This window comes from Myotis yumanensis, unplaced genomic scaffold, assembly GCF_028538775.1.
Source record: "Myotis yumanensis isolate MYYU_CA2020_CCGP unplaced genomic scaffold, mMyoYum1.0.hap1 SCAF_8, whole genome shotgun sequence".
Lineage (NCBI taxonomy): Eukaryota > Metazoa > Chordata > Mammalia > Chiroptera > Vespertilionidae > Myotis > Myotis yumanensis.
The window spans coordinates 42,219,587-42,235,329 of record NW_027223759.1 but is presented as its reverse complement, the minus strand read 5'-3'; the positions used below and the strand labels follow the sequence as shown (position 1 = coordinate 42,235,329).

The following is a 15,743-nucleotide window of genomic DNA, read 5'->3' as shown; positions in this document are numbered from 1 at the left end:
GATCTGTAGCCTATGGTGAATATTCAAACACTGGAAAATGCCAGCAAACATTATTGGATAATATAACAATGTAATATTTGAGACATCTAATGAGGTTAACAACCTTACAGAGAATCACATGCTGAAATTGCCAATTTAAGGACATCCTTTATTTCCAAATTTATTTCATGGAAGATCATTTGCAGGATTTTGTATAAAGTATACTATATGTATAAACTTATTAACATTTATTTGTGAGAACTCACCATTAATAATAAGACAGGCCCATAAAACATACTTATAACATGGTCACAAGAGCAAGACTGACTAATTAGACTGTTCCACTTCTCTTGTACATGGTCCTGTTCCCAGATATGTCCACATTAACTTACAGCTCAGAATGTAAGCATTTCTAGTTCTTGTTTTCAAGTGACAGTAGTGGATTCTTTTGAACCAGTAATATTTGTAGTTGAGAATTATAACACTTCTTCCCATGTTTCCAATTTCTCAACTGATTTTTTTTCAGGATTTGGTAAATTTCCTGAGAAATGCCGGGAAGAAGTCACCACACAGAAATGCTATCTTGGAAAAAACATGGCATTTTCATGAAGCCATTTAAAGAGATCATTTTGACTCATGTGTTCTATCTTGATTTTGAATCTTTTTGATAGGATGCTCATGGATGCAGGGGGATTATATATTTAACAATGATTTTTAAAAAATGAAAAAAAAATTTAAAGACCACAAAATATGTGAGTGGCAAAATATACACATCCAGACTTGGAAGTTTTTTAGATAACAAGATTAATTCCTAGCTTTATTTTAATAAGCAAATATTTACATTAAGTTCTTAGATTTAAAACACTGTTAAGATGTTACTCATTTTCCTTTGTAAGTAATTTCACTCTTTAGTAATTTAACTTTTTAATCAAATAATTCACGTTCACTGTTAAAAATTATACTTTTACAAATTACATATTACATTACAAATCTAATCATATTAAAGAGATGCATCCCTAAGAAAACCACCTTTAATAAAATATCAAGTAGTGAATATAGTGTATTAATTTTGTTAATAAAAGAGAAGGTTTAGGAGTTGGATAATTTTGGACTGATAGTCATTTTCCTGCAGACATTTCAACAATAAAAGTATTTTTAAAGCTATAGCTGTAGAGTGAAAACTTAAACATCAATGAACAAGATCAGTGTAGGGAGCGGCTCTAGAGTCAAGCCTCGGGCTGACCTGTGGCAGGGTCACAAACAAGTCCCAGCCTAGAGGGCAGAGCTCTCCTAGCATAATTAAGCCTGACCTTGTAGCCCTCCCTAATTCCTTCCCAAGTAGCTAATGGGCTGTGAGAGGTGCAGCAAGTGTTGCCAAAACAAGAACATTTGTATACATGTTAATCTACCCTTGTTTTAATCAGATTATAACATAAAGCATCAGCTTGCAAGCTGGGTCTTTTGTGTCCTCATCCAGGCACCGGAGATCCACCGAGCCCCAGCTGTATTCTCTTGTCTGTCTTTTCTTCAATCCTTCACCACCCCTCCTCAGGTTCACCCTTGGCTGTGCTGGCGCGGCACAGATCAGTTTTAATTATTTAGCTTTTGCTCAAACTAATGTCCCTTCTTTTTCCTCTCATAACCAGCACAATCATTAGCTAGCCCTGGCCTACTACTATTTCACCCTTAACAAACCTATTGTTCTAAACGAATTGTAAAGCTACTCAAACAAAGCAGTTTTGTTAAGTGCTCCAGCAATGAAGGCCAGGGACTAGTTCGCAGAAGCAACAGTATTATTACCAGCAACATTCAAGTCAATATAAATTGTGTTCCCTAATTAATGAGTTATAATAGCCAACTTATTTTTCCTTAATCATACCACAAGAAAAATGCCATACTGAACTATTCTGTAATACTGATGCTTCATAATCCATTTCAATATTCAACTATTGAACCCTAAAATGAATTTTCCAACTGTCAGGCCTAAATGAAGCACCTTTTATGTTGTGAGTCCTTCAATGGCTATTAAAGAATTAGTAAATAGCTTGCCTTGCCCTTTCACAGAATTTTCCAAGTTTGCTACAAGATTCTGTTTTCTGGTGATGTGATGCCACTAATATGGGAATGGTTTCTCATCACTTGGAATTTTTTATTTTCTTCTGTGTTTTTTTCTTTTTTTCTTTTGTCTTCCTTGTCTTTCCTACTTTAATCAATACTTCTCCATTTTAGTACTTACAAGCCTTGGCTCTGACCACCACAACCTGCTCCTTTTTATCGTATCAGAAAACTATATCAATCATATCACAACTTCTAGATTACTGAGAACCATCATTATTTCCTCACTTTGGTTTTTTTCTCAATTAAAGTTTATATTCAATATTATTTTGTATTAGTTTCAGGTGTACAGCATAGTGGTTACAAAATCACTTTACAAAGTGTTCCCCCTATTCTTTCCAGTACACATCTGGCACAATACATAGTTATTACATCATTGACTATATTTCCTATATTTACATCTCCATGACTAATTTGTAACTACCAATCAGTACTTCTCAATCCCGTCACCTTTTTCACCCAGCCCCCCAATTCCCCTCCCCTCTGTCACCTATCAGTCTGTTCTCTGTATCTGTGAGTCTGTTTCTGTTTTATTTGTTCACTTACACTGTTCTTTAAATTCCACATATAAGTGAAGTATTTCCTCACTTTGAATTCTAGCTGCTCCATAATGTACAGAATGCCAGAAACATAATACAATATAATGAAAATATTTCTATGTTTCAATTTAGGACCATGAAAAATGTTAATGCAATTTTGATAAATACCTCATAGAACACTGAAGAAATATTAAACAAAACAGATAAGAAAGCCTTTCGAACTTAGTTTCTTTATTTTCAGGTACTTAAAACCCTCAAGACCAATGTCTTTTACTACCAATTCACAGAACAAGTTTTAACATTAATCTTAACCATATTAATTTTACTGATTTCATACATAATTGTTACATATTACATTTAGACTAAAATATATTCATCATTTGCATCTAATTAACATGATAGTACTATCAATTATCATTTTCATACTTCAAAAAATAATTACATGAAAAAAATACATGTAAATTCAAGTCAAAAGCCAAGTTCAATTAACTTATTAGAGACTACTATATATAAACCTCTAAATATCTAGGGCCCTTTCTCTCACTCTTGGCCCTCCTTCCAACATATCGGAAAGATGCATTTAACTGCCCCTATAATAGCTAGCCATGTAATCTGAGTTGCTGACAAAAAATGAAAGAAACCAAAGGGGGAAAAAAATCTCTTTCTCCTTTCTTAAGTCTTTTCATGTTAAATTTGTCTCTTACAATCAATCTTCTTGATTCCCTCTCTCTTACCCTTATCATGTCAAGAAAACTTAAGAACTGACATATGTAAATGTTTGGTCCTTTTTTACCCCTAATCAATAATCAATCTGGACACCACTTTTTCATCTCTCTGCCTTAGTTAGTCCTCCAATATTATTCATTTACTTACTTCTCAGCTTCCAACTGATATAGATTCTCAGGATCTCAAAAGTCCATTAGCTACTTTTTCCTGTCAATTATTATTAACTAGCAAAAATATTCATAATTTAGCTTCATCATTAAAATGCTATCTAAAAGCATATTTGTTTCTTAGAAGAGTCATTACTTACAACATATAAACATTATTCAGTTCTTTATTAGTTTTATATAAATTAACTTTAAGTATAAGTTAACTTACTATTTTTTTCTTCTGGGATTTTAAATCATCCAATGCTTCATCTAGAAAAAGAAATTTAAATCAAAGCTAAATGAGATATTAAGATACTTAAAGAAAAAATCATGCCAAATGATACACATTAAGCAACTGCAAGAAAATTTTCTCATTTTAGTATTTCTCACTGATATATACAGATAAAAGTGATCTCAATCTTTACCCACATATATTTCATATTTTGCCCATATTATATATTACAAGCTACTTAAATAGAGAAAAAATTGCCTCAACACAGACTACAACACTTTTCCAAATTCAAAAATATATTATTTAGTTTTCAGAAACATTACTATTATTTCTCCTTCCTTTCATTATCCCACCCAAATTTATGAAATTAATACCAAATCTTTTTATATATTGCTAATAAAAATGTTGTTTGTTAAGTGCATAATATATTTTATTAAGTTATTCAACCTTCAAGGTATTGAGCACTAATAAAGAAAATACTTTGAAAATTTATAGTATTATACCTGAGGAGGGACTTGGAAAGGAAGAGAACACTAATCACTTTTCAAAATTAAACTTTTCTAAGATTTGTCTGCTTTAGGTTGGCGTGGTGAAGAATCATTTAAATGAATTATAAATGTCGATGTCTGCTTTACAAATGTATTTTAGGTCTCTAGTTTTTCTCTAGAAATATTGTCAACATCTGCTTTACAAATTAATTTTAGGTTTTGAGTTTTTATCTAAAAATATTTAATTAGTGCAAAGAGGAATACTATTCCAGCTGGGGAAAAAAAGAGTTATACCTTGATTTAAATATTTTTATCAAAGAGAATTTAAATTTTCTTAAATTTTTAATTAAATTTATAAATAATATCTGTTCATTCAAGTTCTGGGATAGCAAATATCTGAATATCTAATTTAAAGCATATTATTTAAAGGAATTTTAGGGATAAAATAGGCAGGTTTAGGAAGTCTTAGAAATAAAGAATGTCCATGGGGGAGGAATGCATAGGTGAGGCCTTGGAGCCCTCAGAAGGCATACATTCACAGAAACATAATACAATATAATGAAAATATTTAAACAGAGAACAGAAAGGTGCCACAGGGTAAGGAGAGAGGAAGACATACTAGGTGTACCAAGTTAATAATGCAGATTTTTTTCAATAGATGGAGTTACACGTATGTTGATATATATGCGATTTGATATGTATGCTATTTTGTTGTATTGACAGTAAGCTTCAAAACTTCATATGTCAAATTTGCTGAAGGTGTTAACATCATAGATATTTTTACGCTTAAAAATGTTGAATTTTGTGCAAAAAGAAGAGCACTTGTGGGAAGTTTTACTTCATTACTTTATTTTGAAGAAAAAGTTATCGTATACTTCAGGAAGCTTATGGAGAACATGCTCCATCTCAAGATACGTGTGAACGCTGGTTTAAACGCTTTAAAAGTGATGATTTCGATGTGAAAGACAAAGAACGTCCAGGTCAACCGATAAAGTTTGAAGACCAACAATTACAAGCATTATTGGATAAAGATGCGTGTCAAACTCAAAAACAACTTGCAGAACGATTAAACGTTGCTCAGCAAATAATTTCTGATCATTTACAAGCAATGGGAAAGATTTTAAAGGAAGGAAAATGGGTGCTACATCAACTGAACGAAGACAAATGGAAAACCGAAAAGTCATCAGTAAAATGTTGCTTCAACGGCACAAAAAAAAAGTCTTTTTTGCATCGAATTGTGACTGGCAATGAAAAGTGGATTTATTTTGAGAATCCCAAATGCACAAAAATCATCGGTTGATCCAGATCAACATCGACTGCAAGGCCACATCGCTTCAGAAAGAAGATAATGCTCTGCGTTTGGTGGGATCAAGAAGGTGTGGTTTATTATGAGCTTCTAAAAACCAGGTGAACCATTAATATTGATGGTTAATATTGCTACCAACAACAAATAGTCAATTTGAACCATGCTTTGATCGTGAAACGACCAGAATGTGCCAGAAGACACGGCAAAATAATTCTGCTTCATGATAACGCACTATCACACACTTCAAAAGCAGTTAAAGACACGTTAAAAGATCTTGCCTGGGAAGTATTAACCCACCCGCTGTATTACCAGACCTTACTCCTTCAGATTACCACTTGTTCTGATTGATGGCACACCCACTTTCTGAGCAGCACTTCAAAACGTACGAAGAAGTGGAAAATTGGGTCTCTGAATGGCTTGCCTCAAAACAAAAAAAGCTCTTATTGGGACGGTATCCACAAATTACCTGAAAGGTGGGGGAAATGTGTAGCTAGCGATGGACATTACTTTGAATAAAGCACTTCTGATGTTTCTCTTGAAATTATCGTGTTTTCTTCCATTACAAAATTTGCCATTATTAACTGGTACACCTCGTATATGCACAGAGGATCAAGAAAAATCACAAGAGTGTGGGGAAAAAGGAAACATACTTTCACAGAGGATAGAGAAATGCCAACAAATGCTGGAAAAAGGTAAACATATGTTCACAGGAGATAGAGAGATGATACAAGAGGGAGAGAAAAAGGGGGGCACCACATGGGTTTTGGACTTTGAAGTTGATATTCTGCAAAAGACTGACCAATTTAAAAAGCACAGAGTCATAAAATCAGGAAGGGGTCCAATTAAAAGGGAGCATGAAGAGACACATAACTACAGCATTTATAAGCTTTAGAAAAAAGGAGCCTAGTGGGTTACCCGCTTGGGACCCTCTCCCTACATGGGAGTTTGTATTTGCTTCCAATAAATGTCCACCCTTTTCACCTATCACCTTTTGTCCATGGCTTCGTTCTTCGAATCCATCTGGACAAGTACCCGGGAAAGAAATCATCCTTGCATCCTGCTCAGGAAATCAACCGAATCATTATTTTTATTTTCTTCTTGATATTTGCCTTTTATCATGTCAGCACTGTACATGATAAATTAATCACTTCTGATTGAAGGTAAGTGAAAGCTCCTCAATTGTACAGTTAAATGAATTTTGAAATATTAGAATATCCTTTATAGTTGTGTGAGCTCAGGGGGGAAAACTGCTGAAACTGTAGTTTGAACTCAAATAATGTATCTGCTACAAATTTGTGTGAAATGGAGATCTTGCTTCTTGTTTCAACTTTTCATAGCACTTTTTAAAAAAATTACTTTTTGTCATTACAACGTTATATGTTTTCTAAATGACTTTATGGCAGTATAGGTTTCACATATAGGATTGTTTGTCTTGAAATCTTAGTTTAACTCATTAATAACCATTATCAAGTCTGCAGCAAAAGCTAATTTCCAAAGCCAGTGAGTGGTTGAAGGTGGTTCCTCTCAGAAAAATTTCAATCTGGACTCTGAGCTCAAAATAGCAAATAAAACTTTACCACTGCTAAACCATCAAACAGCTGGGTGGTAGAACAGGTCAAGATATTCATCTTCTACTTGTGATACAATTCACATATCAGATTATGGTTAAGTCTATAAGAGCAAATGAAGCTCCCCATTGACACTACTAGTTCAATAATATGTAAATTCAAATATAATCTGTAAGTACCTGCTATTAAATAGTACAGTGACTAATCATATAATTCAAACACCTACAGTTTCACGAGCTTTTTTTGTTTCACACATATTTTTACTACCAAAAGTTGCATCTTAGCAGATTCCACTTCAGGTTGTACTGAGTTCATGTATTTTTTCAACTTATCAACTTAACAAATATTCTCTCCAGGAGTTGTTCTACAGACTCTTCATAGAGGCTAATTCTTCAGTCATCTCAAGCTCAGCAATGACTCCTTAAGTAAACTACAAATGAGTAGTATATGTAACATCTGTCAATTCATCAAGAGTCGAGGAAGATCACTTGAAATCATTTGCCTTGTTTATAAATTGACTATGTTGCTTCCAATGTTCTCAATTCTTCAAGCAAATATTCTTGCCAAAGATTACTAGTCAAACAAATATATTTTCTCTGAATACATTTCTTCAGCTGCAGCAAACACACACAATTTAATTAATTCACCATTGGTAAGTGCCTTTCTTTGCTTCATAAGCCACTCGGAAACTTACTTTGGTAAACATTCCATTTTCACCTTTTATTTTTATGAAGAAATTTTACTATGATGAGATATTCCATTTTAAATGTTCTAATTTTCTGACCATTGCTTTTCTGTGAGTTGGGAATATCATGATGAGTATTTAGTGTAGTTATGTCAATGTATATTTGTATTCTTTTAGCACAACTATAATGTCATTGCATAATAAACACAATGCTTTGCATTTTGATAATAAAATCTATACTGCATTGTGCCCTAAAAGTGCAACATTCAAAGTCCAATTTTCTGTTTTTGTTTTTACATGATGAATATGCACTGGTTACAAAAAATAAAGTTGTCACAAAACAGAAATACAGGTGGCACTTGAAATGCTGTCAAATTATAACTATGTCACTGTGATTTGTCATGCATGCTGCAACAAGTCTGAAGTGTTGAGAGCACCAGTACAGTCTGTCACAACTACTCAATTCTGCCATTATAGAATGAAAGCAGCTATACACAACACAAGTGAATAGGCATGGCTGTATTTCAATAAAAACAGAAATTTGAATTCCATACAAATTTAACATGCTACAAAATATTATTCTTTTGAATCTTTTCAATGATTTAAAAATGTTCAAACCCAACTAAAGGACTTGTATGCATGCATATAAGCATAACCAATGGACACAGACACTAGGGGGTGAGGGCAAGTGCTGGGGGGTGGGAGTGGCCAGGGAGGGGTCAATGGGGAAAAGGGAGACATATGTAATACTTTCAACATAAAGAATTTAAAAAAAGAAAGTGTTCAAACCATTCCTAGATCATGAGCTATACAAGGACCTATCTCACAGGCTGTAGTTGCCAACCCTTAATTTAATCTATACTTTCCAACTTGTAAAACAAAGGAAATAAAACTAATAGAGAACAAAAAGCAAGAACAAAATGAAACAAACCAAAAAAGGCAAGAACATGACAAATAGCTTCAGGTTTAAATACATATATATATGTGTGTGTGTGTGTGTGTGTGTATGTGTGTGTATACATATATATGTAACCTGACTTTATGCTAAAAATAAGTGCAAGACTGCAAGACAATCTTTTATAAAGTCTATATTAAATGTATATGCAATATCTATTCAAATGAATTAGTAAAAAATTTTTTAAACAAAAGGATCCCTAAAGTAAATTTTTAAAGCATAATCTTTTTATATAATAACCATGTCCCGATGTGCCTTTCTCTTTCATTCACATATCTGAATAAAAGAGAAAAAAAGTATATACGACAAACTCAATATCTGGTGAAATAAAAATGTTTAAATAAAAAATTTCACACATTTGATTTCCTTAGAAAAGTGTTTCCAAGGACTTACTGTATTTTTTTACCATTTTGTTAGTTCCATGAAGTCAGAAAGCATATTTGTTTTAAACTTCTTACTATCCTCCCAGAAGCTACTATATTACTAAATACCACTGGAAACAATACAATAAACTTAATTTCCTTAATCTGATTTTTAAAAATATCAATTTTTTTAACCATATCAAATATCCTACTTAATGGTTAATCAGGAACTAGACAAGTTTACCTGCTATCCCATTTCAATATTATACTGGGTCTTAACCCATTAATTAAGGCAAGAAACATTTTAAAAGAGTAAGAATTGAAAAAGAAAAATTAGTACCATCAGGCCACATGTGTATAACACTTAACAGTGTGTATATGCTTTTACATGTATTTTTGTTCAGTACTTGGCAATAGTCCTGCCAAAACAAATATTTCTTTACATTTTATAAATTGAGGCTTAGATAATTTAAATTTGTAGGACAAAAAGATGGCCAGTATGGCTGTAGCAAAAATGAAAAAAGGAGAGTGGAAGGAGATAAGGTTAGAGAAATGGAATAAGCCAGAGAGTTGAGGTAAGAATTCAAATTTTACTTTGGTTGCCATAAGAAACCACTAGAAATTTTAAATAGAAGAGACACAAGATCTAATTTAAAATAGATTGGTTATATAGCCCTGGCCAGGTGGCTCAGTTAATTGGAGTGTTGCCCCACTCCAATTGCAGGTTCGATTCTCAGGCTGGGCACATACCTAGGTTGCAGGTTCAATCCCCAGTCAGGGAGTGTGTGGGAGGCAACCGATCCATGTTTCTCTCTCACATCATTGTATCTCTCTCTCTCATCTCTAACTGTTTCTTTCTTTCTCTCTCTCTATCTTTCCGCCCCCCCCCTTTTCTCCCTCTAAAATCAATAAGAAAATAAATCCTCAGGTAAGGATTAAAAAATCTATATATAGGCTGTTACAAAACCACTGCAGTACTGCAAGCAAGAAATGATGATGACCTGAAGTAGAACTGTACTAGTGATAAAGGTTAGAAATAGTAAGATTCAAGATAATTTTAGAGGTAAAGATAATAGGACTTTGAAGGGGAAAGAGAAATGCATGTTAGACTAAAGGGAAATGGAGGCCGAATAGGTTTTTCCCCTCTAGATGATTGCATTGAGGCAGAATTATATGCCAATAGAGCAGTGGTTCTCAACCTTGGCTGCACATTAGAATCACCTGGAGATTCCCAGGTGATTCTAATGTGCAGCCAAGGTTGAGAACCACTGAAATAGAGAAAATCCAACAGATACAGGTGATGCAAAAGAGAGGATAATTCCAGGAAAGGGTAATTATAAGAGCAAAGTTCTTGAGATGGCCAGAGAGCATCTAGAATCCAGGGTATAAATGAGGGGCTTAGCCACATACAGGATCAAAGTCATTCTTCCAGAATTTCATGAAGGATGACAACATACTGAGTAACAGATGGAGCTAACGATATATTTGGTGGCAGAGGTAGCTCCCATCTGTTTACATCTATTTTCTCCATAAAGTGAAACTATCAGGTGAGAGTGGCCAGGTAGATTTTTGTGTGGTTTTGCTTGTGGCTTTTGAATTTTTATTTGGTTGGTTAGTTCGTTAGTTGGTTGGTTGTATTTTGGTTTGGTTCTGCGATTTTGGCAGGGAGGTAGATGTTAGAAATTTGAGGAAAAATACAATCTCAAACAATGCTCTCAAAAAGGAAAACAGTGAATCTACTAGGGCAGTGGTCGGCAAACTCATTAGTCAACAGAGCCAAATATCAACAGTACGACGACTGAAATTTCTTTTGAGAGCCAAATTTTTTAAACTTAAACTATATAGGTAGGTACATTGTTATTAACTTAATTAGGGTACTCCTAAGGCTTAGGAAGAGCCACACTCAAGGGGCCAAAGAGCCGCATGTGGCTCGCGAGCTGCAGTTTGCCGACTACTGTCTAGGGCAGGGGTGGGCAAACTTTTTGACTCGAGGGCCACAATGGGTTCTTAAACTGGACCGGAGAGCCGGAACAAAAGCATGGATGGAGTGTTTGTGTGAACTAATATAAATTCAAAGTAAACATCATTACATAAAAGGGTACGGTCTTTTTTTTTTTTTCGTTTTATTCATTTCAAACGGGCTGTAGTTTGCCCACGGCTAGTCTAGGGAACTATAAAATAGGACTGTGCAATGTTGAGTGTACACTGGTGTTTGCAATAAGTCTGGTCAACATGTTGTATGATTTTCCTCCAACAAATTTAGCTTTTCTGATACAGGCATAGATTAAGCATATAAATGTTTTTAACTAGGACAGGGTTTTGGCAGTCGCTGATCTACACTAATAAAAGAGAAAAATGGTAATTAGCGTACGACCGCTACCCTTCCCATTGGCTAATCAGCATATCCTTATGCAAATTCACTGTCAGCCAAGATGGCGGCCGGCAGCCAGGCAGCTGGAAGCGAACATGAGGCTTGCTTGCTCCCGTGACTGCAGACTTCAACGTTCCCCGCCTGACTTGCAGGCCTCTGAGCTGGCAGTTTGAAACTTTGTAACAAATATAGCTGGCTGGGATCTCAGAGCTGAAGTTATACATTGTTTCGATTGTAGAACGGCAAACAAACCAGCAGCTGAAGCCTCAGAGCTAGAGCCAGAGCTAAAGCTGGCCCAGAATAAAAAAAAAAAAAAGAAAAAAAGGAGCGGTTGGGAGCTTCAGTCAAAACCGCCAGCCTGAAGGCAGCCCTCAGCCCCTCACCCAGACTGGCCAGGCACCCCAGTGGGGACCCCCACCCTGAAGGGTGTGTGACCAGCTGCAAACAGCCATCATCCCCTCATCCAGGCTGGCCAGGCACCCCAGTGGGGACCCCCACCCTGATCCAGGACACCCTTCAGGGCAAACCAGCCGGCCCCCAGGCCTCTATCCTATATAGTAAAAGGGTAATATGCCTCACAGCACCGGGATCGGCGGAGCCAAGAGGTCTCCTGGCACCGGATCAGCATGACAGGGTGCAGCGCCCAAACCCCCTGATCGCCCTGCGGCTCTATGTGTGACAGGGTGTGGCATCCCAGCCCCCTGATCGGCCCGGCTCTGTGTGTGACAGGGGGTGGCGCCCCAAACCCGCCCCCCCTCCACGGGCCCTGCTCTGTCTGTGACGGGGTAGAGCCATAACCTCCCCATCGGCCCTGCCCTGAGTGTGACAGTGGTGGCGCCCCAACCCCCTGATCCGCCCTGCTCTGTGTGTGACGGGGGCGGTGCCCTAACTCCCCTATCGGCCCTACTCTGTGCGTGACGGGGGAGCTCCCCAACCCCCTGATGGGCCCTGCTCTGTGCATGAGAGGGGGGAGCTCCCCAACCCCCTGATGGGCCCTGCTCTGTGCGTGATGGGGGCGGGGGCAGTGCCCCAACCCCCTGATTGGCCCTGCTCTGTGCATCACAGGGGGTGGTGCCGCAACCTCCCCATTGACCCTGCCTTGAGTGTGACAGGGGGCGGTGCTTCAACCCCCCAATCAGCCCTACCCTGAGCGTGACTGAGGGTGGCATCGCAACCTCCCAATCCGCCCTGCTCTGTGCATGACAGGGGGCGGCGCCCCAACTCCCCAATCAGCCCTGCTCTGAGCCCGACCAGGGGCTGCACCTAGGGATTGGGCCTGCCCTCTGCCACCCGGGAGCAGGCCTAAGCCAGCAGGTCGTTATCTCCCGAGGGGTCCCAGACTGCGAGAGGGCACAGGCCGGGCTGAGGGACCCCCCTTCCCCCCCGAGTGCACAAATTTTTGTGCACCGGGCCTCTAGTTAAGCATATAATTATGTTTAAACAGGGTATGGTTTTGCCAGACAAGTAGACTGGGAAAGAGGGCAAATGAATCAAGAGAGTCTGCAAGGGATGGTCAGGGCTAGACCACAGAACCTCAACTGGGCTCAAATAATGAGCAAGAAGGGCAGTTTGAAAGTCATATATCTGTACGACCCTTATCTGGATCCTGAGTCAAACAAACAAAATACTTTTAAAGCAAATTATATTTATGAGATAACTAGAAATTTAATACTCTCATATTTAATGATATTAAGAATTCTTTTCAAAGAAACAAATGAACAAACAAAACAAAACCAAAAAACCTCACAAATACAGACAAGATTGGTGGTTTCCAGGGGGGGAGGGGGGGGGTGTCAAATATATGGTGATGATGGAAACTAGACTATTGGTAGCTAGCAAACTATAGTGTATACAGATATCAAATTACAAGGTTGTACACATAAAACTTATGTAATGTTATTACCGTATGTTAACCTCAGGATTTTTAAAAATTCTTTTCCAGCTGTTATAATGTATTATGTTAATTACTTTAAAAGTCTGTTATGGATTGATATACTTGGGATATACTTCAGAATAATAATACAGAAGATAGATAAGTGGGGGTAAAAATGAAACAAGATTGACCATGAGTTGAAGACTCTTTAGGTTGTATGATAGCTATAAGAGGGTTCATTATATTATTCAGTCTACTTTTGTATATGTTTGAAATTTTCTATAATGAAAAGTTAAAACAAAAAAACAAAACACACAGAAAAAGAAAAGTTAAAACAAGAAAAGAAAAAATAAGTCACATAAATTTTATTAAAAATTAAATTGGCATCTTTGGTTAATTATAGCTCATAGTTTTAAGACCTGAAAATTCTTAAAATCTGTACACATACAGAACAAATACAGACTATTTTGTCATAATTTGCATATTTCAATAAAAACAAAAGCCAAGGGCTGTGAGGTTACAAAGAATGGTGCAATTAATAAAATAAATCAAAAGATTTTTAACTGTATTTTACTCCATAGTAACATAAGATTTATATAAAGATTAATTTAACAAATATAATTTCTCTTGACTTAGATGAATTATTTTGTTTTGTGTAAATAAAAATTCTAAATGAATAAGACAGAAATAACACAAATGAAAAGTAGAACCATCTTGATCATTCATAACCTTTCTTATGCTTCACAGAAAACAACTCTTCAATATTTACCATGTTTGTCATTTCCATATTAACATTGCATAACCTGCCATTTAATTACAAACCAATGCACTATGAGTTTCCTAATGCATTTATACAAACTTAGAAATTTAACTTACTGTTTCTTTCGGTTCTCTTGGAAAAGAAGAAGATAAGCACTGTTCTTATGCTCCAGATGCTACAAAGGTGGCAAAATTCAAAAACAAAAATCATCATTAGAATAAGTAAATTAGAAGCCATATAAAATTAAAACAAATACACATTTCCCATTAGAGTTAGGTTCACTGTTTCCTTTTATATGTTGAAAATCAAAAAGTGCTCCTTTCTTTCAGAGACATCAGAAGTCTACCTGTGCTTTCAAAAGAGTTCTCAATCTAAAATCCATGGGCCTTCTGAGGCTCTTTTGAATTGCAAAATTGCCTTTGTTTAAATAAACGCATTTCTCTGGAGAGATCACTGCTTTCATTGTTCTCAAAGAGGTCTATGAACTCCACAACAAATTAGGAACAAAATTTAGAATCCCTTCGTACTAAGTATCAACTCTTAAGACAGTGGTTCTCAACCTTGGCTGCACATTAGAATCACCTGGGATTGCGCTCACAAGATAGTCACAAGTGTGTTCTATTTCCTGGTATTCACATCTTTGTGTAGTCCTCTCTCATTAATGTTGATCTGTGTGACCAATAGCACATGGCAGGAGGGATAGTATGTCACAACAAGATTATGTTATAAAAGATTACAGTTTGTATCTTGGACCTCCTTTTCCACTCACTATCTTTCTCTCTCTTGGATTACTCGTTCTGAGAGAAGCCAGCTGCTATGACATGAGGACATTCAGGGTACTCTATAGAAATGCCCTTGTGGCAAGGGACAGAGGTCTCTGGCAAACAGCCAGTGAGGAGCTGAAGCCTGCCAACAACTACATGTGTGAGCTTAGAAGTAAATTCTCCAGTCTTAGTTAAGCCTTGAGATGATTATAGCCCCAGCCAACAGCTTAAATGAAATTTGTACACTCTGTATATGAATAAAAGACCCTGAGCCAGAACCACCCAACTAAGCTGCTCTCTCATTCCTGCCCCTCAAGAACTATAAAAGATAATAAACATTTGTTGATTTAAGCTACTAAATTCTGGGGCAATTTGTTAGACAGCAACAGATAACTAATACTTGCTTTTGATATTGTTATTTATTTTTATGATCTGAAAACACCAAATAACCACACCAGATTCCCACATGGTACTTGAACAGCTACCTAAGCACTAAAAAACCCCTGAATATTGTCCTTATAAGGAAAGGAAGATGAGAGAAGAGGTTAAACATAAGGCTCATAACCCTCACGGATCCAACAACAGTAAAAAAGTCCCATGATATTTCTCCACTTCAAACAAATTGCAATAGTGGCAAGCTGAGAGATGAATTAGAAAAAAAGTACAAGGAACAAAAACAGAGAACATGAGAGAAAAAATCACAGAGATAGTGCCTGGAATTCTATAGTAAATCAGTAAATTTTCTTAAATGAGTAGATACTTTTTAAAAAACATAAGTAATTTTTGTCCTGGCCAGTGTGGCTCAGTTGATTGAGCATCGTCCAATCCACAAAAAAACTGCTGATTCGATTCCCAGTCAGGGCACATGCCCAGG

At 36.4% G+C, this 15,743-nt stretch overlaps 1 protein-coding gene across 2 annotated transcripts in view; it reads right to left on the bottom strand.

The window, feature by feature from the left end:
- The window catches only part of LNPK (lunapark, ER junction formation factor), a 74,119-nt gene that overhangs the window by 43,898 nt on the left and 14,478 nt on the right, over window positions 1–15,743 (bottom strand). For both annotated transcript variants that reach the window (XM_070422710.1, XM_070422711.1), the window contains exons 5-6: window positions 14,222–14,280; window positions 3,735–3,775 (exon numbers count right to left, since the gene is read on the bottom strand). In XM_070422710.1, coding sequence (XP_070278811.1) covers window positions 3,735–3,775; window positions 14,222–14,280 — 100 coding nt within the window. The remainder of the gene's footprint in view (window positions 1–3,734; window positions 3,776–14,221; window positions 14,281–15,743) is intronic.